The sequence below is a fragment of the Camelina sativa genome, chromosome 6, assembly GCF_000633955.1.
Source record: "Camelina sativa cultivar DH55 chromosome 6, Cs, whole genome shotgun sequence".
NCBI lineage: Eukaryota > Viridiplantae > Streptophyta > Magnoliopsida > Brassicales > Brassicaceae > Camelina > Camelina sativa.
Window position 1 is genome coordinate 13,072,985 of NC_025690.1, and position 27,650 is coordinate 13,100,634.

Here is a 27,650-nt window from a genome sequence, read left to right on the forward strand (position 1 = left end):
AAAAAAAAAAAAAAAAAAAAAAAAAATTTTTTTTTTTTTTTTTTTTTTTTTTTTGTGGTCAAATATGATTTTGGAAATTTAGCTAAGAATGCTATGATGATAAACTTTTAGAAATGAGAGTTTGATTATTGTCCTCTGAAAATACCAGTTTCTATATTTAGAGGAAAAAATAACGAAAATACCTCTTTATTAAAGAAGGAGAATTGCAAAGGCGGACAAATTCAAAGAACCATCGTTAATATTGATGAGACATGCATTACTGATAGGGAGCCTCGGTCAATTAAGTGTTTTAGTGTTAAAAAAGAGTTAATAGTAGTTAATGATGCTATTGTTAAGGAGTAAACCTAACCAGATATGAAGAATGTGATTGGTGAAGAGAAGGTGGAGTTGGTGGTGGTCAGAAAATCGAAGGTATGTTTTTGCATTTAATACTGGCATTTTCCAAAAAAACATGTCGTAGCATATAATTTGGCCAGTTGCGAAAGAATGTTGTTTATGGTTGGGAGAAAAGCTAAAATTCTCTTGTATTAATTGTGGGTAAAAATGTTTTTCATGTTTTTGTAGATGGACGGTAGAGTGTGTGTTCTTGTGGGTGAATGGATATGTTCAGATATTGGGGTGTTGAAGTTTTCTATCCATCATGGGTAAATGACAAGATTTTTGTCCATCGACAGAGAAACTACTTTTGTAGGGTTGAAGGCAAAGATAGGAGAGCTGTTGGGTGTCAAACTAGAGGAAAGCAATATAGAGTTAAACTTTTGGCACCTAAGAAACACAATTGTCTTCACACAAGGTAAGATGCACCCTGTTTCAGTAGGCAATGATATTGAGTTTGAACAGTTTAAAGTGAAGAATGAAGAGTGTGGTGGTCTGTATTTGTACGTTTCAATGAACAAGGAAAACATGTTAACAACTGACGAAGGACAAACCATGTTGTCTACCGGGGGTGAGAAGAACAGTGTGGACAATTTTGTTGACGGTGGACAGCTCATGTTTTTTACGGAATGTGGAAAGAACATTGAATGTAACATGTTGTCTTTTGGTGGGCGAACCCTCATTGGCTATCGTGTGTGGACATTACAGTGAATCGAACTTCTTGTCAATCTTTCTACAGGACAACAATTTATCTGCCGAAGCAAATATGATTGTTCATAAAGAAGGTGCAACTATGGACGATGGCGATGAAGTGTTGTTAGAGTGTTTGAGAAATATTGAAGAAGTCCACCGTGAGGTAATGGTGCACAAGGAATCAGACGACGGGTGGGGAAATGATTCAAGCTTAGGTGAAAAGAATGGGAAGAGGAAATGATTAGAAGAGAGGAGAAAACCAAGGACAAAAGAGGAAGGTAAATTCGAAGACAACAATTGATGATATTGTAGAAGGGTCTAATACTCGTGGAAACATTTTGGAGGGCGACAGTGAACAGGATGTTGTGGACATGTTAGTGGATTTGTATGAAGAGGCAAATGGTTCATCGGGCTCAATATTGAGAAACTTGTCAGAAACTTCACCCCAAATAAAAGAGTATGAGGGTCCAGCCGAGATGTTAGACTATGCTGACCTAGGAGGTGAAACATTGGGGAGCTCTGAGGATGAGTCTGATAATAATTTTGATAAGTGGACAGAACAAATTAACAAAGAATATCCGCCTGAATGGGATCATTACAAAGGAAGGGTGGAGAGGGCAATAGAACCCATAGGTTTTGGACTTGGGATAGAGCTAGACGAGCAATTGCTATATCAAGACGTTGGTATGTTGGTATGTTGTCTACAATCAATGCAACAGGCAATAGACAAGTTTGTCAAACAAAAATACCAACAATTGTCCACCAGGAGATAAACATCTACCTTGGCTGTTGGATGTAGTCCACCGAAGGAACAACATTACCAGTTTCTGCGTCCTCATCCGACCTGCAATGGGGAGAATATGGTATGTTGTTAGCCCTGTTCAAAAAATCAGACGCCTAGACGCTCGGCGGAGACACACCTCCGCGATTTAGCCCTAATCGTTATCACTAATTGTTTAAACGATTTTTTAGCCAATTAGTGATTTAAGCGTTGAAAATCACCGATTTATAGCAAAAGTCAAACCTAATTTTGGGCCTAAATAAAAAAAAAAAAGCCCTTCAACTTATTAACTTATTCACTTGCACACAAACGATGGGATAGAGGGCAAGCATATTTATAATCAAACATCTCCAAGGACTCATTCACTAGTTGTTGATGTGGGATGTTATGTTTCTGCCAAAAGTTAATTAATAACCAGTTGGTAGTGCTTACTCTCTCTCGAAGACTACAACAAAATGCATATATTATCAATTAATTAATAGAAGGTTTTAGTTTTTTCATGGTTTTCTTTTATAAAGACTGAATATATATTATCAATTGTATATTTGGAATTCGACACTATAATTTTATTAAAAAAAAAAAAAAACTAGTCCCCGATTTTCTCGCTAGGCGCTATGCCCACCCTCACCGCCCTACTAGCGCCTAATGATTTTTAAAACATGGGTTGTTAGTAATGGACCAAACAGAAAGACAAATGAATGACATAATACTGCTGGACATATACCGTGACTTTTGATTCTGGTCCACCAAAGGATCCCAAATAGAGCTGCGTCGTCATGAGACCTACAATAGAAAGATTTGTTGGTTCTTGATTCAGATGGGCCAATCGGATATGATCCACTCAAACGAACGAAAAACACATACAATAATGGTGGACAGATATACCTTGGTTGTTGGATCTGGTCCACCGGAAGCACAACATTTCTAGAGCATGTGTAATACCCCGTACTAAACCTAAAAATATATGGGAAGGACGCGAACAAGACTATTAGACCAACGAGGGAAATAAACCAAATGAGTGGAAGATTGGTTAAAAACCAAAGGAACTACGATGATCAAAGCTCAATAGAAGGGATCCAGAGCACTTGTCCCGACATATTATTACTCAGAAAAATATTCCGAAGACAAAAGACGCTGTAAGTTAGCCGAACGACCTAGCCGGGAAGAAATTGTTGAAAAAGAGAATTTCTAAGAAAGACTAGAGTCGATTATTAGCTAAGAGGACTAGCATCAAGAAGCTATGCAAAGATTATTTAAGGATCAATGCTAAGTTCAACAGGAGCCGATAGCCGTTTAGCGAGAGACGTTATTTTCCGGTAATTAGTCCAAAGACTGAGAATCAGTTTGGAAGGAAGAAAATGAAGCATTAAGTGGGCTAAGGCATATGATTAAATCAAATAAGAAGCTTGAAAGGTTTTAGCCAAGAAGAATCAGCCAGTTTTCAGATTTCCAGAAAATTGACCTAGAAGCTACTCAGAAGAGCGATAAGGAGCAGAATTAGAATTTTGTGCTAAGGAAAAGCATGAAATAAATTTAGAGGACCTTGAGGAAGTTTAGGATGCTATATCTAGAAGTAGAAAATCAAGTTGAATCTCAGAATAATTTTCTTTTAGAAAATCAAGTCGCCAGAGCTTCTTTTAACCGATCACCGAAAGGAAAAGTGATACGGTTAACTTTTTTGAGCTTCTGGATTTTAGGCAAGCTAAAGGAAGATAAAATAGGGAATTTTATCTTGAAAAATCAGAGTTTTCATGGAGGAATGATTTTTAGGGCAATGACACATAACAGTTTGTGAGAGTTAGGCTTAGAATCGGTTAGGAGAGTTTTGATTGGTAAATAAGAGATCAAATCGTTCATTCTTAGCCAAGAAAACAGGATGAGGACGTTGTTGAGCTGTAATGCATGTGTTGGCATGGAAAATGGATAAGTATGGTCAAAATTAAAATGGCTGAGATGTGATTGGCTAGGAACTGAAAGTGAGACACTTGTTTAGGTGACTAATCAACCTCAGCACCGACCCTAGAGGAGTATAAATGCTTATTCACCGCTCATTAGCTTAAGTACACCAAAATCCACCTTAAACCTTAGTTAAAGTTTTTAGTTTGTTCTTGGAGTTAAGGGAAGTCTCCAAGTAGCTCATGGGAGTTTTCAAGGAAGGTTAGAAAGGTTGTTAGGTAAGTAACCTAGTCATAGTTCAGTTTCCTTTCTAACTTTTTCTTTTTAGATCCTAGCCTAAGCGGATCTTGATGATGCGAAATCTAGAATTTTCGAGTTCGCGCGGATCTAGCTAGTCGGAGACGTGAAACCAAACCAAATTCCAGCCTAACCTTGTGAGTAACGAACACATGTGAAGTAACACATGTCTAGGATTTATTTTCTTATTTTGTGTAAGGTTAAGTTCGGTTGTTGTTTGTTTCGTGTGGCTGTTGTGTTTATTATCGTAATTTTTTAGGGTATGTGTTGCATGTTAGGTTCATGTTCTATTTTGGTATAGCTCATGTTCATTGTTGTGTGTTTAGTTTTATGTGGTTATTATTGTGTGATTTGTTTGTTGTGAGTAGTTTATATGCTAGTATAATCGGTTATGCTATCGTTATAGCCGTTATGCTGCTCGTTTATTTGTAAGTCAATAATTGGTAATTATTGACGAGTTTGAGTTGCTTTGTTTGATGTTGTGTCTTCGTTGCTATTTGATTGTGATAGGAAGCATATTAATTGTTGTGTATTTTTTTGTGTGTTGGGCTTGCTTATGCATGGCAAATGTTTGTTTGGTTAATTGTTAGTTTATATTGCAAGTATTCTTAGTTTTTTGTATACTTGTATTTTTGGGTTAAGTCATTAGTCTTGTTAAGACTTGGGAAGGCGATAACGTGATTGTCCCAATTGCTCAGAGTGGTTAGCTACCAACGAGCACTACTTGACAAAGTAGTAAATTTTGCCGTAAGGGAATAGGTTCCTTATACACGGTTTTGGGAAAGGGATGTGATCCTTCTAGCCTTTGTGGCTAAGGGTCGGGGAAGAATCACCTGGTGGGAAATCCATATCACAGAAGATCAAAGGCCTTAAGGTAAAGTTTAATAGTATCGTACAAGTAGTAGTGTGATTCGTTGTGCAGGTACTCTTTATTTGAGTACTTTAGCTTCTTTAAGCATTTGTTTGATTGCGTGATTCTCTGATTTACTTAATGCATGCGTTGCTTTCATTAGTTGCTTGTTTGTTGTTAGAGTCCAAGTTGGAGTGTTGTTTTAGAGGTTAGTTAGACGGGCTATCTTAGATTACTCATGATGATACCTTTTGTTTTTGCAGGTATTCCATTTTAGGTAACCTCCTAGCTGCCGCGGTGATCATAGGCTGGCCAGATTAGATGATTAACAGATTTTTTCTAAAAACTTGATAAATTTATTATGTATAGTTTTCTTTATGGACCCATGAAACTATACTTGTTTTGTACCGATTTAAAGTACGATACTATACTAAATAAGAATCGGTTTTAGCTTAACTTGAAAGCGTTCGAATGATATATTAGTCCTGTCCAGACTGACACAACTCGCGACCGTGGTACGGGTTGAAAAGCCTTAGGCCATGATCGAGAGGTAAAGATACTCGAGATTGGTTGATTTGGGCACATGGATTTGTTCCGAGAACCTTTATCGACTGATTACGGGCGTCATATGTGACGCCCTTGTTCCATTTTAGTTATAGAACGGTTCAGGGGTGTTACAACATGAGTCTCCATCAAACCTTCAATGGGGATTAGTTGGGATACTGTTAGTAATGGAAAAAATGAATATGATCCCTACAACGAAAGGTGATATATCATGGTTTTTTCGGTTTTTAACCATGATATAAGTGTGCTTTTTGAGTCTTTTGATTTGTTTTCTAGGTTGTTTTTGAGTCTTTACAGGTTTTATAGGATTTTAGCACGAAAGGAGCAACATGGAGCAATTTGGATCGTTTTAGAGCATTTAACCGAAGAAAATCAACTTGGAATCAATTTAGAGAGATGGTGTCGATCGACACCGTATTAGCATCGGTCGACACCCCTGTTTAGCCGACAAGAGAGCCAAGTTTTGGAAGTTTTACAAAGTTGCCCGAATTTTTCCATATTTGCAACACAAGTCCCTGACGTGTTTTAGGATACATATATATAGTGTTTTTGGGTTTTAGAAACCCTGAAGTTTTCTTCTAGCAGTTTTTTGAGAGAGAGATATTGAGAGTTTTTGGAGAGACGAATCCGATTTTATCTGTAGAGAGAAGAATTCGTGGACTTCCTCTTTTACTTTTTGATATCTATTGCATGTTATTCAGAATTATGATTTGTTCTTCATTAAACATGTCTAAGTAGTTTGCTTGTTAGGTTAAGGGTTTTCACAGGGTTTTTATGATTTTTTAGATCTATGATTTTTAGAGTTCATAATCTATTATGATCTTCATCCTTGGTTGTTCATCATATTAATCCTTGATTGACCATCTAGAATTAATAATCTAGGAAAATAAATTGATATGAGAATGGAATTGTTTTCCTGATTAAACCATTGATGAGCAAAATTACTTTTTACAAAGAAATTTGATTTAGTAATTTTGTGAACTTATCTAAACCTGATTTTAAAGCTGATTTTTAACCTAGAATTTTACAAAGAGATTTGGATTTTCTGGTTTTAAATTTAGATACTATTTGCGGTGAGAACTGATTTATTTTACAGTTGTGTTTAGAGTTCTAGATATGATTTTAATTGCTTGAACCTTTAATTATTTATTGATTTAATATTTCATAATTACCTGAGAAATTCCCTAGGCCTAACCTTTTGATTTTCTGATTTACAACACTTTAATTTAATATTTTGCATTGCTTTTATTAATTTAAACCAACTTGTTTAGCGTAATAACGAAACTCTAAAATCTATTGTGTTTGATCTTGAGTTTCTGTGGATTCGCCCCCTAAGTACTACAGTGATCTCTTGTTTGAGAGAGTAGCTCCAAGGATTAATTTGAGCATATCAAAAGGAATGATATATGATGATGGAGATATACCTTGACTATTCAATTTGGTTGTCAACGACAGGAGGCAGACCATTCCCAGTGCCTGCTTCTTCATCAGACCTTTGCGGAACAATAAACATGTTCTTTAGACCCGAGTGATATGAACTACTCAACCGAAGAACATGTTAATTGTGGACAATCATCTTTTATGATGTATTTGGTCCACTGTTTTCAGAGATACATGGTTTGGAAGTTATTTTGGCTAACATACACAATATACAGTAAATAAAAACTAAGAACGTTAGATGTGGTGGACAATAACTTGGTATTTTGGATCTGGTCAATCAAATGAGACGTCCTGTACAATGGACAAAGTGTGTTGTTAGAAGTGGACTAAAATTGGAAATGGTAGTCCGATATGGTGGACCATATTAATTAGGGGAAATTAATGTTGGAAGAGTACCTATGATGTTGAATCAGGTCCTCCGCCTTAGATGACTGGCAGAGTGGACAATATTTATGTTACAAAACAACCAAAATCGACATAACAGATATGATCTACCTAATATGTCGAAGGAAAATAATATTAGTGGACAAAATCTGGGATGTTGGCTCTTGTCTACTAGATCGGTTGTCCTGCAGAGTGTAACAAAGTGTTTTGTGTAAAAAGACAAAAAAACGCCAAACAAAGGAGACAAGATTTTGTTGGTAGAAAATTGATTTATCTATGAACGAAAGCGGCGGCCAGATTTCTAGCGCTAAGAACGGACACATCTAACTCAACATTGAAACGAATTAAAGCAAGGATAAAGGGTAAGTACACGACAACATAAAGCCAAAAAATGGCAAATAGTTCACTATCATACCAAGCGTCAGGTTTTTGAGCACCAGAACTAGTCTATGGGGCTTCTCCTATAGTGGCGAATGGAGGCGAAGCGGGAGGATTAGCCCGTAGAAGTGTCTGGATGAAGAAATTAATCACTCACAAACGCTCAATCGAACGACTTGTTCAATTGCTTTCAGAAGATGAAAAGTCGATGCTCGGGGAAGTCGGAACTATGAGAAGAGAGAGAGTCAGAATTATGAAAAGTCGACAATTGTTTTGTCTCGCCGAAGTATTGCATTTATCGATGAAGCAATTAACTGCTCTTCCTACTTTGTGTCATCTCTCTCAAAAAAAAAAATATATCTCATATTAAAATGCTTAAGTTTCGCGTACGATGGAAGAAGGACATAAGGGTCTTCTTACAACCCCTGTGTGGCAGACGGGAAAAGAGGTTCTCATAATTGACATAGCTGAGAAAGTGCTAGTGTTCATGACATATACGGCTAATTTCTCAAAACTTTTTATTTTTTTTGATAAAAAATATTTTCCTTGGTGTATTTTAATTTTAAGTTGTCTTTCTTCATCGAATTACGAAAGCTTTGTTTTTGAATTTGAAAAATCAGTTCTTTTGTTGATAGCATGTGGTTAATGTAGAGAAATTAGCAAGAGTGTCATGTACAATGTCAAGGTTTTTCACTAATGACACTTTTATTTTTGTTATTTTCCCGGTTGACATAAGCCTAACTCGAGAAGACATTTTTGTCCTTGTGTAAATGAAAAATTTTTTTTTTTTTATTAACAAAAGACATCAAAATTAAAAGCAGCGAGAGTTTTTAGTTTCTTCTACCAAACCCTATCTTCATCCGTTCCATATGTGACCATTGAGTTACTCGCCGTCGACAACCAACCCATTTCATATGTTGGTCTTGACGACGCTGTAGATGTTGCCGTCAAGAGTCGAGATGCTTCCGGCAAAGCCAAAAGAAGCCGAAGATGGTTCTCTCAAAGCCGGAGATGCTTCCATCGAGGCTGAAGATGCCTCTGTCTAGACTGGAGATGATCCATGTGTGAATCAAAATTCATATGTCAAGTCAAGGTATGATACACCATGGATTTTTTTGTGCTTCCCATTCCCCTTATTAGGGTTTTGTCCAATTCTTCAATTTTGTCCTTCAAGAGTCTCAAAAAATATATTGTGCCTGCAACAGAGGACAAAGACCTAGGATCGAAATGCAAACATGGGCTCTCTTCTCGGAACCCACCATGTAAGTTTTTGATTGACCAGATCTACTACGTACCAACTCGTCTACCGTTATTTTGTCCACCACTTGAATAACTCGTCTGGTGGACTAATTATGATGTCATGTCCATTCTTCTGTTTCCTAAAATGTTGTCCATCCTATATGTTTCATGTCTTATACTTCATTCAAGGATGTGTGCTGCATCAATGATGGACAAGATCCACTTTTCAGCCAGGTTTTGTCTTTTTTCTCTCGATGGACCATAATCAATAAACCAAACTTGTCCATTTTACTAACTAATTTTGTCCATTCTGCAGATTTTTTGAAAACAGAACTGATCGACCAGAAGATGAAACAAGTGATGTACCTATAGAAGACGTCATTCACGATCTAGCTAGGTTTACACTATCGACCACACATTTATGTAGATGGACCAGATTCGATAGACAAAATCCAGTGAAGCAGATCCTGTGGGCCAGATCCGGTAGACCAGACATTTTTGTTCGTCGTCAACATTGTTCTCAACAAAACCCAACCACAAAACCAATAAATTCTTTGTTTTCTCTCAAATATGTTTTATTTTTGATGTTATTTGTTTTAGATTAATATTGTAGATAAATCTAAAAAATTTAGAACACAACTTACTGGAATAAAAATTTGTCCACTACTAATACAGTCTTGGTTACTTCAAAAAATGTCTCATCAAGACTCGAGCGTTCAAAATATATTGTTTCTTTTTTTTTTTCATTTACTCAGGGGCAAAATTGTCTTTTTATCCATACCATAAAATAAAAATTGGCAGTTTTAAAAAGGAATATCAAAAAGTGGAATTTTTGGTGAGTTTTGTTTTGAAAATGATAGTTTCAATAGAATTTTCGTTAATGTATCTCATATGTATGTATTTCAGAGAAGAGTTCTTCTTATTTTTTAAGACTAGTGTGTTTGGTAAGATTTAAACGTAATTGTTTATGTTTTTAGTTTAAAGGTTCGTCCCATTTAGGCTCTGATTGGGAGAGACTTTAAAATCTTTAAAACTAATTTAAAGTATTAAAAACCAAAATTTTCCCAACCATGCTTTTGTTGCTTTATTATTTTTAACAGACTTTAAAGTCCAACTGCCCACTTTTACAGTTTGTAAGTACAAAATTTTAAAATCACAAATATGAGACATTTTTTGGTTGTAAAAAATAAATAATAATAAAACTGTATTTATTTTTTCTTTTTCTTATTTTTATGATGATTGTTACATTCTTTTTCAATATATGTATAATTTATCATAAATACATTTTGATTCATTAAAAATATTTTTTTGTCTTTCTGTTATTTTGAGATCTATTTTTCATAATTATTTTTGCTTCAACAACCATTATAACCCATAATCAATTATATCATATTTTTATATTTTTATTTGTTGAAAATATTTATCTATTCATTTTTATGAATTTTAATATTTTCTAAATTTTTATTTTTAATAAAATTTATTATGTTGGTACATAAATTTATTCTTAGCACAATTTATATTTATGAAAAACATACAATAAAAATAATAATTAGTGTTAAAGTTTTAACAGTTAAATTTTTTTACAACAAAGTCTCTACAGTCAAAGTCATTACAGTCAAAACATTTACGGCCACAACAACAAATGTTACCAATCAAGGCGTTAGTTAAAAGTTTAAATTTTTCCGCTTTTGTTCTTGTGTTTTTTGTTTCTTTCGGTTAAGCCTAGATTAGGAAGAATTTTTGTTTTCCGCCAGCAATAATTTTGGGGACTTTTATATAGTCCACCAACTTAATTTTTTTTTTTTTTTGAGCTTTGTATCTCATCTTTTCATACCAAAACTAGTACATTAATTAAATTTCAGATGACAAAAGAAAAAATATGTATTTTAATTTTATTCAAGTTAGTCGTTAGCAAAGTACTGTGTCGTCCTTTTGTTTTCAATTTTACGAAGACAGTGTTGGCAAAAATGAAAGGCCCAATAAAGCTTCGGTTATGTGCTTCATATATACTTTTCCCTTATGAGCCTGACTATGTCACTTGTGTATTCTGAGTTCGATACCGATACATGTCACACCAGTTTTTCATCTTATATAACTGGTTTTGACATGCTTTAGGTTCGTACGGAGAACTGTCTATGTGTGTATAGATATTGTCGAACACCGTGCGGCTTTCCATACAACAAAACATGTGACATGATGTTATGTTTTTCCCCTTTAAATGATATATATATACTACATTATATATGTTATTAGAGCATTTTTAGTGGGAGTTACTCTGCTCTTCTATTTGGGGCCCAAAAACCAAATTAAAAACTCATTTTTCGGTCCATTAAGTAGAGAATCGATTTTCTGGGAAGGAATTGAGCAACCCAGAGAACAACGCTACGTGGCGTATACTGATTCGTGGACGCGAAAATATAAAAGAGAATTTTTTTTTTCTCTCTTCTCTCTCGATCCTCTCTTTTCTCTCTCGATGCAGACGAGGAATCGAAGGCGATTCAAAAAAATCAATCCACAGTTTCAGACCCAATTCATCTTCAAGCTTTGTCATGCATTCCTCCAAATTCTTCACCGGAACATCCAATTTCTCGAATTCGAGTAATGGGTTTTCTCTAAAATCCTCGATTAATCATGGGTTCCTCTTCAAATCCTCAATTTCTCGAATCTGATCAATATGTTTCGTTCCTATTCTTGCTACTTCCATTATTTGTGTCAATCAATATGTTTCAATCCATCAGTTCTTCACAACTAAAAGAGTTCTAAAACTCATTTAGATGGACACAGTCCGGTGAAGCCAAGTTTTTTTTCTGCCATAAAGGTAAATCGATGATGAGTTCCTTGGATTATTATTTTCTGCCATAAATCGTTGTTGTGGACTTGGGATTAGTAATTGTGTTTTAGCTTATTATGAGATTTTAAAGCTATGATTTTGAAGTAGTTTGTGAGGTTAAAGTTACAGCTAAAACTAACAATCAAATTGGGAAGAAACGATGTTTTCAACTATTGAATCATGTATGTTCTCATTTGTAGATTGGTCTCTTTAGCTGCTGATGTTGGAATACAATCCAAGTCCCACATCTGAAGTTTGATAAAACTATCATTAATATATAAAGTGTTAGGGGCAATCTACTAATTGCCAATTGGTTTTTACTTAGAAGCCCAAGATAAGTTCAAATTTAACATGGTATCAGAGCCCAATGTTCAAGTTCTGGTGGACCTAGAAAAGTGGATACGGACATGCCTCTTGTTAACCCGAGTAATGGGGGCCCAAGAAGGGGTTTATTATCGGTTCGAGATGGAGTTATCATCTCGAGGAGGCGTGTTAAAATCCCATATGTGGTCCTTGGTTTGAAGGGGAGATTGTTGGAATACAATCCAAGTCCCACATCTGAAGTTTGATAAAACTATCATTAATATATAAAGGATTATGGTCAATCTACTAATTGCCAATTAGTTTTTAGTTAGAAGCCCAAGATAAGCCCAAATTTAACAGCTATGGGTCTGGTTAGGAACTTTTTATCAGAATCAGATTGGTCTTTTGTAGATGGAGTTTTGATGATGATGTGCTTGTAGCATCTGAGTTATGTGTTTCACATTTTTTGGCTAATGTTGTTGTGTTGTGAAAATGATGCAGATGAGGAGGATCTTATGATAATGTCTGCACACGCGGTTCATGGGAACAAATGGGCTGTGATTGCTAAACTATTACCTGGGAGAACAGATAATGCAATTAAGAATCACTGGAACTCAGCTCTTAGACGTAAACCAGCAGGTCTCTGGATGGATCATCATCATCCAGGGATTTTAGAGATGCCTCGGGATTTGTCAAGATCGAGGTCACCGTCTCCATCACCTTCACGTCGCAGAAAGAAGTCAAGGTCTCCCGTAAGGCATAGGCATAGCAGAAGGACTAGAAGAGATAGAAGCCTTTCTCCATACTCTTCTTATTCGTATAGCAGGTGATACCGTAATGTTTCTTTGCTTTTCCTTAGTTATCATCATTGGTTTATTACACGAATAGAACTGTAAGAAAGATTGGTCCAACACGTTTGTTTTAGGAAATATATTGTATTTATTTGGTTGTTGTGAGCAGTGTGTAAAGTTGCGGTTTTAGACATTGCAGCCTGAATCAGTAAATAACACTTAATTAAGATTGTTTTATTTTCTATGGTGACAACATTGTGTATTGTTATGTTGAGCAGCTGGGACAAATAACTCAGACCAAGCAAGAGACTTTTCATTGGCATTGAAAAACAGATTTTATTTGCAGCCATTGCCACCAACAGAAGCTGCAGCTAGAGCCAAAAGAATCAGCTCAGGAACTGTCTCTGCTTTGAAAGCTTTGAACGAAGTTCTTACCAAGCTGGGTTAATTAAACATTTTAATGTTGTATTTTTCTTGTAAATTATCATCTCATGATTTTTGTTCCTGATGAGTTCGGTTTGTTAACTCCGGTACTGAGGCATGTATGGGCGTGCTACGTCTCGCTCGTGCCTTCACTGGGAAAGAGAAGTTCATCAAGTTTGAAGGTTGTTATCATGGTCATGCAAACTCTTTCCTTGTCAAATCAGGTAGTGGTGTAGCTACTTTGGGTCTACGAGACTCCCCTGGGGTTTCCAAAGGATCTGCCACTCGAAGTGCTAGACAGAAGGCCAATCACCTCGCTCTGGCTAAGTTTTTAGAGAATGAGCTTGCTATATATAATATCACCATCACCCAATAATATTAACATATAATATCAAAAGCTCATTACTACTCAAATAATCATAATCCATTAACGGAATTAAGGTCTAATTCCGATTTGATTTTTCACACCAAAGAATATATAACAAGTAACCAACCACCATTGTATATTGCTTTAATTTTTTTATTAATTAAAATATAAATAGGAATTAGTCAGTTATGTCAACAAATCTACATAATATAACGGAGAAGGAAGCATAACTTCTCATGTCGATTTATCATATTCTATAGATATGCCAACAAATCTACAGAATATGATGGGCATTCGAAATGATGTTCATGATACACAAATGCATGATCTTTTGAAAAAATACTTGATTGAGCATATTTGGCATAAATTTGGTGCAACCGCACAATAAATTTTATTTCAAATTCTGTTTAATATGTTTAATATTTCAAATTTTATAAAATATGTTTACTATTCCGATTTTTGTAAAATATGTTTAATATTCTAAAGTTTGTAAAATTTTATTATTTTCTATTTTATGTAATATAAAAAATTTAAATAATTGTTTTGTCATTTTAGATAATTAAAGTTTGATAATTAATAAACACAAATTAAAAAATTATTATTTAAATGCTTGAGCAATCTTCTTTGGGGTTCTCTAGTAATGGAGTGATTTTGTTTAAGTTCTCTTAGGTTGTTTTAATTAATTTAGTATTAATTATATAATTAATTAATATGAGAGTAACTTAGGAGGGTTGCTCCACTAATGATGGTCTTAACATTTATATATAAGAAATGTTGAATTTAATCTTTATTTATATTACAAGAAACAAATACAGCTCTCTAACAATATTTTGATGCATGTATAAAATATAGTTTAGCTACTCGTGTGGATGTATATATATAAGACTCATATGAGTAGTGAAACCGAGTGGTGGTCCAATTTGGAGTTGGAGGTGGTGTAGGTCTTGGGTCCTCCATAAAGAAGTTAGGTCGCCGTTATTAAAACAACTGCACATTGTCATATTTGTTTTTTTGTTCTTTAAATCTGATTTAGTTCACATATATATATAAAAAAAAAGACATTAATTGGGTGTCATTTTTGTCAAATTTCTTAAGATAGGTGAGTCAGTTCAAAATACAAATATCTTTTAAAAAGATATAAACTATGTAATTAATTAATTAACACTTTGAACTTAATAGTCGACCAGATTTATACTAAATAGTCAATAAGAGAAAAACAAGTTAAGTAACAAAAACATTTTTGGTCTCTTACGATGCTCTTTATTTCTCAGATAACTCTCAATAAAGTACTGAAAGACTTTGTTGCGACTTGCCAGAGTCGTAGACTTATACGTTTGTCATTTTCTTTTTGCACAAAGCCATCCAAAATCCATTGAGTCATTTTGTTTTTTCACAAAGCCATCCAAAATCCGTTGTGATGTATCATAAACCAGATGTTCGATACTTTATTCTTGCTTTCTATTATACTGAAGGAATGTTGTACATTTATATGCGATAAAAAAGCAAAAGATATAGTATTTTAAAGCAAAATTATATTAATGCATTTTTTCTCCTCTAAATATTGACGAAAATACTCAAGGCAAATGAAAATCGAAAATATTGTGGTGAGGAAGCTTGTGTAAATACTTGGAAAGATTACCAATATGTGTTCAAGAGGAACAAGACTTTGCCAATTGTAATAGGTATTTAGTAAATTGATAAAAATCTAACTTAAATTGTTCTAATAACATGATGAACAAAAACATTAAAAAAATAAACTGATTTGGAGCATGACCGTGGAAGTCACAGCAGTGGTAAAACTAGGTAGGAACTGTGTTAGGATAAAAAACACAAAAAGATCAACAACTAAAGAGGTGTCTGTTGGATTGGAGCACATCCGTTATCGGAGTTTGTATCTCCACAACCACTAGTCGAGAGCGATGAAGATGAATACAATAACCAAATTGTGTAATATATATAAGCTAATTTGTAATTTGTAACTTATCAAACATATATTTTTCAGTTTGTTTATATATTGTTTCGGATAAATCTATACTCACGTCACAATTGTTAATCATATAAATCATAGCTTTATTAATGTGTATTAATGATTATATGTACATATGTGATCAAACTTTCTTTTGACAATAAACTAGCTGATAAAACGAGAAATATAAGTTAATAATATCATATCTTTTTTCAAACTTTTTTCTCACCGACATACAAATTAGGAATATTATTCAAAACTGAATTTGATCAAGATAATCAGCTCATCATGCACTAAATTTATTTGTAGAATATAACTATAGATTCTTGAATATATGTCTCGGTTTCAACTGGAAAATTTCTCTGATTACTACATATCCGAAATATAGATATATCTTATCAGAAATATATATGTAATTAATAAATATAGAACTTAGGTCCACTTTTTTTTTTTTTTTTTTTTTGTGTGCAAAGAACTTAGGTCCACAAGTCCACAAATTTAGAAGAAAAAGTCAAATATTTTTATTATATATAACAAAATATATAAATACAGAATTTGATCATTACAATTTACAAATGTCAGAAGACATAATACAAAAGAAAAAAAAATGGCGATTGGCCTTAAAATAAGAAAAGACAAAAGTAGAGAAAACCTCGTGAACTTCGTAAAAACACTTAACGGCGTTTAACCGAACCCCACGTGACTCCGTTAATGATTTTCATTTCATTATCGGTGGTAAAATGATGGAGACATCTCCTCTCTTTCTCAACTTATGTCTCTCTGTGACTTCTCTCTATCTCTTACCTCTTCTCATCTCTTCTCATTCTCTCTCTCTCTCTCAACTTCAAGAATTGCTTCAATTGGTTTGATCATCTCTCTCTTTCAACTTCAAGTATTGCTTCAAATGGTTTGATCATCACATTGCACAAACATGTAAGTTCCTAAATTCACATATATGTCTAACTTTTACACATATAACATACTGATCGCATGTTGTGGTATAATATTACATTGTTATACATTCTAGTTTTGACTATTTCTGAATTGGTTTGGCTATATATTGCAGTATTTACAGCAACTTTTTGGAATCTTTAAACATAGTTACGAATTTTTCATTAATTGTTCAGTAGTAGCTAGTAAGAGATCGCTTACGATCAAAGAGTTTTACCGGAAATTATGGGGAAGAAAGGGAGTGGTGGATGGTTCTCCACGGTGAAGAAGAAAGTCTTCAAATCCTCTCCTAAAGATTCAAAGGTTCTAATCACACCTTTAATTTTTTTTTTTCAAGCACAATAGTTATATATGCATATATTTTTATGTATGACAAATTGACAATATGTTAGAGAAAATTAGGCANCCACGTGACTCCGTTAATGATTTTCATTTCATTATCGGTGGTAAAATGATGGAGACATCTCCTCTCTTTCTCAACTTATGTCTCTCTGTGACTTCTCTCTATCTCTTACCTCTTCTCATCTCTTCTCATTCTCTCTCTCTCTCTCAACTTCAAGAATTGCTTCAATTGGTTTGATCATCTCTCTCTTTCAACTTCAAGTATTGCTTCAAATGGTTTGATCATCACATTGCACAAACATGTAAGTTCCTAAATTCACATATATGTCTAACTTTTACACATATAACATACTGATCGCATGTTGTGGTATAATATTACATTGTTATACATTCTAGTTTTGACTATTTCTGAATTGGTTTGGCTATATATTGCAGTATTTACAGCAACTTTTTGGAATCTTTAAACATAGTTACGAATTTTTCATTAATTGTTCAGTAGTAGCTAGTAAGAGATCGCTTACGATCAAAGAGTTTTACCGGAAATTATGGGGAAGAAAGGGAGTGGTGGATGGTTCTCCACGGTGAAGAAGAAAGTCTTCAAATCCTCTCCTAAAGATTCAAAGGTTCTAATCACACCTTTAATTTTTTTTTTTCAAGCACAATAGTTATATATGCATATATTTTTATGTATGACAAATTGACAATATGTTAGAGAAAATTAGGCATGGGCTATTTAGAAGTATCATGAAGAGGATCTTCATAAGAAACCATTGTTATAGCATAAAGAAAGAGATAATCAAAGTACAAATATACATAACGTTTTAATTTCTAGCAGTGCTAACAAAACATAACTTGAATGATAAGATATAACTAATACGACCGCATAACTACTCCTTCATTAGTAAGCAAATTTGTTTTAATGTCTTTTTCTTCTTGATTGAAAGCAATTTCCATATTAATTACATACATAACTATTTTGTTGCAATGAACCATATTTTTTCTTATTTTTGTACCTGTTTTATGAGGATTCGTAAACTATATTTACGTATACTATAGCTTAAAAGGGGAAAGCAAACTATAGGAACTTTCATCTTATAAATGTATGACAAGTTGTGTTACACAAAGTAAATGTTTAGACCGTACCTATTTATTAATTATAAGCCGAAAAAGATTGGTCCCCTTGTGAAAGAGATAGACTAAGAAGGCTCCTTATAAGAGTATTTAAATATGATTTTCATGACTCCTAAAAAATCTTTTTTTTTTTCAATCTCCCAATTTTCATGTGCATTGCTTTGTTCCCTCGCCATCACTCCACCCAATTTAATTTCCCCACCTATAGATATAGTATACAATTTATTCAACTTGTATCAATCGATATATAGATAGGCATCTATCTTCACATTACTATATAGTATAGGTTCTTTTTTTACCACTATTCAATGTTTAGCCCCACAATATTTATCATTTTTGTACTTTATACATTGGATCGATCTCAACCTCAACTCACTGAATTTCACTATTTACTGTCGTCTTATTAATTAAAATTACGACCGTGTTATGCATATCAAAACTAAAAGAATGAAGGGTCATCTGCAAAAACAACATAGTGACAGAATGAATTTGATTTTGAGTTTTGAGTTTCGACTAAGATGTCAATATATCAATATACTAGCTTTGTACAATTTAGGTTAATCTCTATCAATTTTGTTTCTCAAATTACTATAGTAGGAGACTTACTATATGTGCAAAACCAAATAGTAGGAGACTTACGTTGGACGTATAATATAAAACTAAAAGGATGTAATCATTAGCCGACAAAGCTTATAAAGATGGAAAGGTTCATCAAATTAGATGATTACTACTATTAATATTATGGTCACACTTTGATTTAAATACATGCAGAGAGAAAACAACATTGGTAGTAATAATGCCGATAGATGGCAGCAGCAACACGATACGCAAGAAGTCGTGTCGTTTGAAAATTTCCCGGCAGAAAGCTCACCGGAGATCTCTCATGACGTCGAGAGTACAGCTTCTACTCCAGCAACCAATGTAGGAGACAGAAAACACGCAATGGCTGTGGCTATAGCCACTGCAGCTGCCGCTGAAGCCGCCGTTGCAGCTGCACAAGCTGCCGCTAAAGTTGTTCGCCTTGCCGGCTACAACCGTCAGACGGAGGAAGATAGTGCCGCCGTGCTCATCCAGTCGCACTATAGGGGTTATTTGGTATTTGTTTCTACCTCTATTTACCATTTTACTATCAACTCTTACCGGTTCTCATGTTCCACAATATATCTTTAAGAAACATTCCTGCTTGGTCTTTTTCTTATAGGCGAGACGAGCACTTCGTGCTTTGAAAGGACTAGTTAGGCTACAAGCATTGGTCCGTGGCAACCATGTACGGAAACAGGCGCAAATGACTATGAAATGTATGCAAGCTTTGGTTCGTGTCCAAGGTCGAGTCAGAGCGAGAAGGCTCCAAGTGGCTCATGACCGGTTTAAGAAACAATTTGAGGAAGAAGAGAAGCGGTCCGGGATGGGAAAACCAAACAACGGTACATATTGAAATGATTCCAGTACATATCAAATCACCTAATAGTATATACATTTATAGTGGTGACCATAACCAATTTGTATGGTTATATAGGGTTTGCTAATCACCAAACCGAACGAGAGAAACCAAAGAAATTGCACGAAGTGAACCGAACCAGCTTGTACCAAACTCCAGGAAAGGTAATGAGGAAATGTCTTACGTATATAATATTGGTAATTGGTATTTGAGTAATTACACTACTGGAAGCTTTTTAGCTAATGTCTATATTTTGAATATACAGGAAAAAGAAAAGAGTGAAGGAATGATGAAAAGAGAGAGGGCTCTTGCTTATGCATACACTTACCAGGTTGGTCACCAATCTACTTTCTCCTAAATTCTATTTCCTTCTTATTGTGCTAAAAGATATGCATTATAGGTCCTTAAACATCTTTCATAATGATTTCGGTTTTTGAAGCGTCAAATGCAACACACAAATGGTGACGAGACAAATGGGCCTGATAGAAACCAATGGGCTTGGAATTGGCTTGACCATTGGATGTCTTCCCAGCCATACACAGGCCGTCAAACTGGCCAGGCTCACGGTCCCGGACAGTACAATCCACCTCCGTATCCGCCTTTCCCAACAGCCGCGGCAACCACTACATCTGATGATGTATCCGAGAAGACGGTGGAAATGGAGGTGACAACTCCTACTAGCTTCAAGGACAATATAATGGGTCTTATCGATCGAGAGTATATAGACTTAGGATCATATAGACAAAGCCATAAGCAACGGAAAAGCCCCACTCATATACCAAGCTACATGGCTCCAACAGCATCTGCAAAGGCTAAAGTTCGAGACCAAAGCACAACCGGCAAGCTACATGGAACTTCTTTTGTGCCGTATTGGAACTCCTCAACCAAAAACGGGTCGATTAATGGATCAGGTTGTGATTCCTCAAGTTCAGGTGGAGCAATAACATCAAGTTACCCTGGTCCTAGGAGTCCTAACCCAAAATCTGATATCCGACGTAAGCCGGTTAGTCCTAGTCAAAGTCCTACCGGGTTTGGAAAGAGAGGTTGGAGGCATGATCACTAGAAGCAAGCAAAGTACATCTTAAATCTTGAATAAAAACTTACATGTGCGTGGTTGGTTAATTGTCTTGTTTGAAATATATTTTCGTTGTTGCATAATTGTATATGACATTAATAATGGAACATGTCATCATCTCAAGTTTTTAATGTGACGGTCTAATTAAAAAAAAAAAAATCCCAATTCTACTTTGAATATGGGACTCAAAACTTATTACAAATAATGCAATTGAAAGAAAATGAATAGCACGTTTTAATTAGTTGCACCCAAAAGTTTTGTTGGTGATAGGAAGTAACTGATGATATAAATTTGTTACTAATGATGATCGTTCCATCATTAGTAACCAACCACTTAAAAGCAGTGTGTGATTGATAAGGTTTCCGAGTTAACTAAAATTGACAGACAGAAAAAAAAACATGGAATTATAATTTCATTTTAAAAAGTAATCAAGAAGTTCATGCTGTCCAAAGACGTGCGTACCTTAAATCATTGCATGTTTTTTTTTTCCCTTTTTTTTTTTCTCTTTTCTCTCAAAAGTTATTTGTGTTAAAAATGTACTTGAATTTGTTATGATCATAAGCTTGTTACTTACAAAGAAATTAATTAACAAAAAAAAGAATTTTATCTAATATAATCTAATTGTTTGACAATAATGAATATCACATCTACTGTTCTATAACTATTTTTTCTAGTTGTTACAAGTTATACCATCAAAACTGCAATTGAACTACCATTGCCTTTGATTCAATATGTTCATATATAAGAAGTTGAGTATAGCTGAACAAGGTCCAATGGCTCAAGGCAGCTGAAATCTTTTGTGACAAGATATATTTGACCACTTCTTCAAACATTGGAGAGTTCAAATCAAACTAGATGATGGTAACTTTTTGAGGATTTATCACCAAAGCAATTGTTTTTTGTTTTCCTTTAAATTAGATGAATTTTGAGTTTGGCATTGGTGACAGAGTAAGTTTGGCTAGTTTTGTTACTCTTTCGAGCTTGTTTTAAATCTTTATTTTTTTTTATTTGGGGGTTTATTTTACGATTTCAATTAGTCTCTCTGTAACTTGAGGTTTTGCTTCCTTTCGATTTTTTTTTGCTTGTAATAATCTCTAGAAATATTTAGTGTTTCCGTCAATGTATCAGTTTATCGCATTATTAATTAATTAAAATGTAGATGACACAATTTTGACATTTTTTTAATTTGGGGTTAAATGCATAAATATGAAAATTTGATTTGAGAAAAAAAAAAAAAAATAGCAAAAAGGGTGAAAGGAAACAAAAAACAGAATGCGAGGGGAACAAAAGGAGTGAGCGTTTCTCTCCGCAAATGGTGGGGACAAAAGTGGCCTAATAAGTCTGAGACTCTGAGGTTTTGAGTTCTCTCTATACCAATACCAATACCAATACCAACAACACTCACTTCCTTCCTTAAAATCTCCGACCTAATCAAATACACATTTGCCTCTATTGCTCCTCTGTCGAAACCGTTACTGTCTTCGAATTGGATCTCTCCTTCGAGCAAAAAACACCCAATTGAACAATCACAGTTACACAGGTTTTGATTCCACTCTCATCATCTGAAAAAAAATTCCAGTTTAAATTAGTTGAAAGGTCGAAACTTTTTTTTAGTCTACTACTGGGTTCTTTAGTTTCTTCTATATAGGAGGAACCTCATCGATTTGTTCAGGATTTAGCTAGTGATTTTGAATTGGGGTTTTGCTTTTAGTTTCTATAAAGCTTTGTCTTTTTATTGTTCCTGAGAAATATAAACATTTGCATTGCACCTACTACTCTCAAAAGTTTCACTTCTTTTTGTCTTTTGTATTGTTTAATTCATTAGTATCCTTCCTGGGAATTTTTTTATAATCTTTAGTAGATAGCACTGTTACTAATAAAAGATTCAAAGAAGATCTATATGTTTGTTTGTTTCAGATCAAAAACTATTGGTTTACTTTTGAGAGCTTGTGGATTCTTCTTCTTGTCTGTTTCTTCTTATATAGATTTAGTTATGGATCAAAGCAATCGTCTTGTTTCAGATTATTTTAAATGGTAACATTTCTTCGTAAATCAAGAAGATTGTACTGATTCAAAGGATGTGTAATTCTGATAAAACTGATCCTGTTCTTGAATAGAGTATTCAATCTCAGGTTAAAATATCACAATCTTTATTGTTTGTTTGTTTACCTTACACTTATTAGATTACTCTCTCATATATATTTAACTAGACGAATTGACAGCTTGGATCTTCTTATGTCTTTCTGTTTATAGCATTTTATAGTAAGATTGTGGTTTTTAAGTCTTCTTGGAAAATCTAGAATGAAACTAGTTTATGAAGATTGAGGTTTTATCTGCATTCTTAATCTTATAGGGGAGATTTCTCTCTTTTTTTTCTCACAGTGACAGGGAAAAGCTAGGCTTGAGAATACAGCTTCCTCTCTGTGGAAAGCGGCTACAATGCCCGAGTCCCACGAAGCATCGAATTACGATGAAGTCTCTATGCAGCAAACCATGCTCTTTTCTGATGGTCTTCAGGTAGATTATGAATTTTGCAAAAAACTTCATGGTTCTGATCATTTCTGTTTAAGTCTCCATCCGAATTAGAAAGAGAATGAAACTAAGCACAAAGATATGTTCTATGTGTGAAAACGATATAACAGTGAAATGATTATTAAGATCCAAGTTTGGTTAGTTGTTACAATGTTCAATCATATGTTGGTTTTTCAATATTCTTTAAGCTGCTCTTTTATTTGCTCAGGACTTGAAGAATCTGCGAGCACAGTTGTATTCGGCAGCTGAGTATTTCGAACTATCTTACACTACTGACGATAAAAAGCAGATGTGAGTAGTGTAAGATTAACCGCTTCACATTAATTGTGTCATTGAAAATGCTCCTTTTTTTCTAAGTAGTTAGTTGTTACACGTTAATTGCAGAGTTGTTGAGACTCTGAAAGATTATGCCGTGAAGGCTCTGGTGAATACAGTTGACCATTTAGGTTCTGTTACATATAAAGTAAACGACTTTATCGACGAAAAAGTCGATGAAGTAGCAGAGACTGAACTTCGAGTGTCTTGCATCGAACAGGTATGTAAAATGTTCCTTAAAAAACTTGTATTTGTCCGTAAAGGTTCCTACTTTAAGTTCTTTCTCACGTCGATTTTTCTTACCGGGTTTTTGTTTTTTTTTTGTGTATGTTATGTTGGAAAACAACAATGTGATCGTGGTGGTTAGAGGCTAAGGATGTGCCAAGAGTATATGGATCATGAAGGGCGTTCACAGCAGTCACTTGTGATTGATACTCCAAAGTTCCATAAGCGATACATCTTACCCGGTAAATTCTCTCTTTCTCTCCCTCTCTCTCTCTCTCTCTCTCTCTCTCTCTCTCACTCAATTTCCGGGACTCACAAGCAAAAAGATGCATTCTTTATCAGCGGGTGAAATTATGACTGCTACCAATCTTGAAAAGCTTAAGTACTTCGGAAGTAGTTTAGAAGATGCAGATGATTGGAACCAATTTCGAAATGGTAATTTAGTATTTCTCTATGTTTCCTCTGTACAAAATCCAAAATCCAAGATTCAAGATTTCTTCCTAACTTGTTTGGTTTCCTCTTTCGTTCTTTTAAAGCTGTCCGTGCTACAATCCGGGAAACACCTCCACTACCTGTTAGGTAAAAACACCAAACACATTTTTGAAGCACAAAGGTAATGTGAAACCAGATGATTTTAACCGTGTTTCAACCTTTTCAGAAAATCGACATCTCAGACTTCATCTCCACGGCTACCACCTCAACGATCAGCAACCTTTTCATTTACCTCTACCATTCCGAAGAAAGAACAAGGTAAAAAACCTATATAGCTTAATTACAATCTTAATACACCGATCTTTTTATTCACCTTTTAGTGTGATATAATCAGATAAGCTATCAGTTTTACCGCATCGGTTTCCGCTACTAAGATCAGGATCAGTAGCTACTCGGAAGTCAGCATCAATCAGCCGACCAACGACACCAAGCAAGAGCAGATCTATAACACCTATACGGGTATAAAAGAGCTTCGTTTGAATACCAAAAAAGTTGTTTGTTTCATCAATTTAAATCTCTTCTTGATTCTTATTCTTTTACATTTTTTTCCAGTATCCATCAGAACCAAGAAGATCGGCTTCGGTCCGGGTGGCATTCCAGAAAGAAAACCAGAAAGAAACAGAGCAGCAAGTACCTAGCAAGAGCAAACGACTACTCAAGGCGTTGCTTAGTCGACGCAAAACCAAGAAAGACGACACTCTCTACACTTTCTTGGACGAATACTAAAATGCCATTGCCGGTTTATCTGTGGATGTGCTCTACTGAACCGGAAAATTGTGAATTTTCATTTTTCTTTTTATATATATTGTTGTTACGGACTTACGGTAATGTAAACAGAATTTCTATATATTGTGATTGTGAAAGAAACTTTTACAATTTTAAAATTCAAAACTAACCAAACACAAAATCAAAGGAAAAAAAATTATTTAATACATGTACTTTCTCGAATGTGAGAATTTTTTTCTCTACAAATTATTAGTTCCAGTTTAAACCTGTACTCTAATAAAATTCAAAATTCAGTATTTTTAAAATTGAGCTGAATTTGAAGTTCATAATAACAGAGGTTGATTCAGACTCCACGTGTACAATGACGTAGCATCGTGTTTGTGAAACAACGTCGTTTTTTGCTCCTTTCAATTCAAGAAAAGATTGAAAATCATTAATATCTTCAATTTTTATTTATTTATAATACCTTGTTGTATCTTCTCTTGAATAAAATGACAATCATTCTCGATATGCTTCGTTTGCTCATGAAAAACTGGATTTGTGGCAATGTATATTGCGTACTTCCTATCGCAACGAAGACGCATTGGTTGGTCGTGTGAAACACCAAGATCTTGGAGAACACACTTCAACCATAAAAGTTCTTTTGTAAGATATGCCATGGCACGATATTTCGCCTCTGCAGATGACATACTCATAATGTCTTGTTTTTTGGCTTTCCATGAGATTGTATACTCACCAAGCTGTACAAAATACCCAGATACAGAACATCGTGAGTTCTTACAAATTGACCAATCAGAATCACACTATCCTTGTGTTATGCTTTTAGTAGGATCCCTTGTCCAACCGTCCCTTTCAAATAACACAGTGCTCGTAATGCTGCTTGCCAATGATCTACCCATGGAGTCATCATATATTGTGCTAGAACGTGTACACAATAAGCCAAATCCGGTCTTGTTGACACCAAATAGATCAATTTCCCAATCAAACGTCAATACAGTTCAGGATCCGGAAGCAAAGGTGAAGTAGATCGTGAGAGACTCTGTGATTGCTCCAATGGAAACACAACAGGTTTACACCCCATGAAACCTGCGTCCTAGACAATCTACAAAGCATATTTCCTCTGATTTAAATAAAATCCCTGTGAACTGCGGGCAACCTCAATGCCTAAGAAGTATTTCATAGAACCAAGATCCTTCATTTTGAAACAAGTAGCCAAGAAGGCTTTGAAGTTATGGATCCGTAGTCTGCACAAATGCAGCCAAATCAATTCTACAAAAGTGGAAAGTTCATGAATCACGTTTCCCCGCTCCAATAATCATCCTCGAAGCACAGTCCTGAATAATGATCAGCCAAATCCACTACACAACAATTTTCATCCATCAAATGACCCACATATATAAGATCAGACTGCAATTCCTCAATAAAGAAAACAGACTTCAAAATAAGATGAGACCCTAAGACAATTGTTCCCTCTTGAGAAGATATCCTTTCTCTTCCATCAGCAAGAATAACCAGAACCAGTGCCATTGGTCTCACATTTGTGAGCACACCATAGTTACCTGTCAAATGATGTGATGCTCCTGTGTCCAAAATCCAAGAAGGAGAAAAAAACTTACCCGAAAGTTTTTCATTGTTTGGACCTGCTCCATTGCTTGAACTGGCGACACCATTGTCTCCACTGTTCAATAGCTTCTTGAGATTCACCCATTTAGTATCACTCAGATCAGCAACACCATTACGATCCTTGTCCGTAATGACATAATTAACACACGCTTGGCTAGGATGATGAGGAACATAAACAACATTTTCGTAGCTGACATTTCGACCACGTCCACCTAACATACCAATAGACGCACCATCATGTCCCCTGCCTTTCATTGTTATGGTTCTCGAATGCTCAACCCACCACTCCGGATAACCAATAACCGCAAAACAACTATTCGAAGGAGGACCAGGACAGTTACAATGTTTGCACATCGACATCGGGTCATATCCACGACCAGAGGAAACAACACAACCTCGTTGGTGCACAATATAAGCTGTAACAGCAGCAAACTCATCAACTTTGGTGACATTGCTCCTCAAATCCTCCTCTTGTCAAACAACGTTGTAAACTTCCTCCAAAGATTGAATTGGTACACGAGACACCAAACTCAACCTCATCGTTTTAAACTCTTCATTAAGGCCAAATAAGAAATCATGGACCTTGTCTTCTTCACGATCTTGTTCTTGCAACACATTCAAGTTACATTCACATTTCCCACATTTGCATACAGGCAAAGGCCTATGATTTGCCATGTTGTCCCAAATGCGATTCAGCTTCCCATAGTATGTCTCAATGATGAGACCTATTTGCTTTCAACCAGTTAGCTCCACTTTGAGTTATTGGATTCGGGGCCCATTAGTGACAGAAAACGCTTCTTCAAGTGATCCCACAAGTCTTTGGCAACATCTCGTTGTGATATGTTGGAACGCAATGGTCATCCTAATCCATGATATCAACAAGGCTTGGATTGTCCACCAGTCTTCTAAATCAGCAGATTCTTCTGTTGGGCAAGAAATGTATCCATCGAGGAAACCAAATTTCTTACGTGAGCACAAAGCTGTTTTCATGTCACACGCCCATTTTTCGTTGTTCATCCCTTTCAGCAGCGGATGAGAGATCACTGCCCCTGGGTTGTCAGCAGTAGTCAAGTCATATGGAGATATTGTACGCCTCACCTCCAGAGTCGTCGAGTTCGCGTTCGTCGGGTTTGGTAAAGTCGTCGCAGCCATGATCAAATTTTTTTTAGAATTTTTTTGTTTCAGGCTCTGCTACCATGAACAAATCGATGAATTCTATGTGT

General features: G+C 35.1%; 2 protein-coding genes across 5 annotated transcripts; both read left to right on the forward strand.

Annotated features, from left to right (window-relative positions):
• LOC104791152 (protein IQ-DOMAIN 1-like) lies at window positions 16,329-20,645 on the forward strand. Of its 4 annotated transcripts, none has more exons than XM_010516969.2 (7): window positions 16,329-16,510; window positions 16,705-16,831; window positions 18,773-19,096; window positions 19,203-19,425; window positions 19,518-19,603; window positions 19,705-19,770; window positions 19,879-20,645. In XM_010516969.2, exons 2-7 carry the CDS (start codon window positions 16,754-16,756, stop codon window positions 20,500-20,502), a joined length of 1,401 nt encoding a protein of 466 aa, XP_010515271.1. In that variant the 5' UTR covers window positions 16,329-16,510; window positions 16,705-16,753; the 3' UTR covers window positions 20,503-20,645. The 4 variants fall into 4 exon arrangements, with proteins under 4 accessions (XP_010515271.1, XP_010515272.1, XP_010515269.1 ...); XM_010516970.2 differs by having other exon boundaries at window positions 16,708-16,831; XM_010516967.2 differs by lacking the exons at window positions 16,329-16,510; window positions 16,705-16,831 and adding exons at window positions 16,995-17,172; window positions 17,367-17,493.
• LOC104791153 (protein ABIL2) lies at window positions 21,785-24,954 on the forward strand. Its single transcript, XM_010516972.2, has 10 exons — window positions 21,785-22,054; window positions 22,897-23,031; window positions 23,255-23,337; window positions 23,431-23,581; window positions 23,729-23,828; window positions 23,929-24,021; window positions 24,123-24,165; window positions 24,245-24,336; window positions 24,413-24,537; window positions 24,631-24,954. The coding sequence occupies exons 2-10, from the start codon at window positions 22,954-22,956 to the stop codon at window positions 24,802-24,804; spliced, it is 939 nt and encodes a 312-aa protein (XP_010515274.1). The 5' UTR covers window positions 21,785-22,054; window positions 22,897-22,953; the 3' UTR covers window positions 24,805-24,954.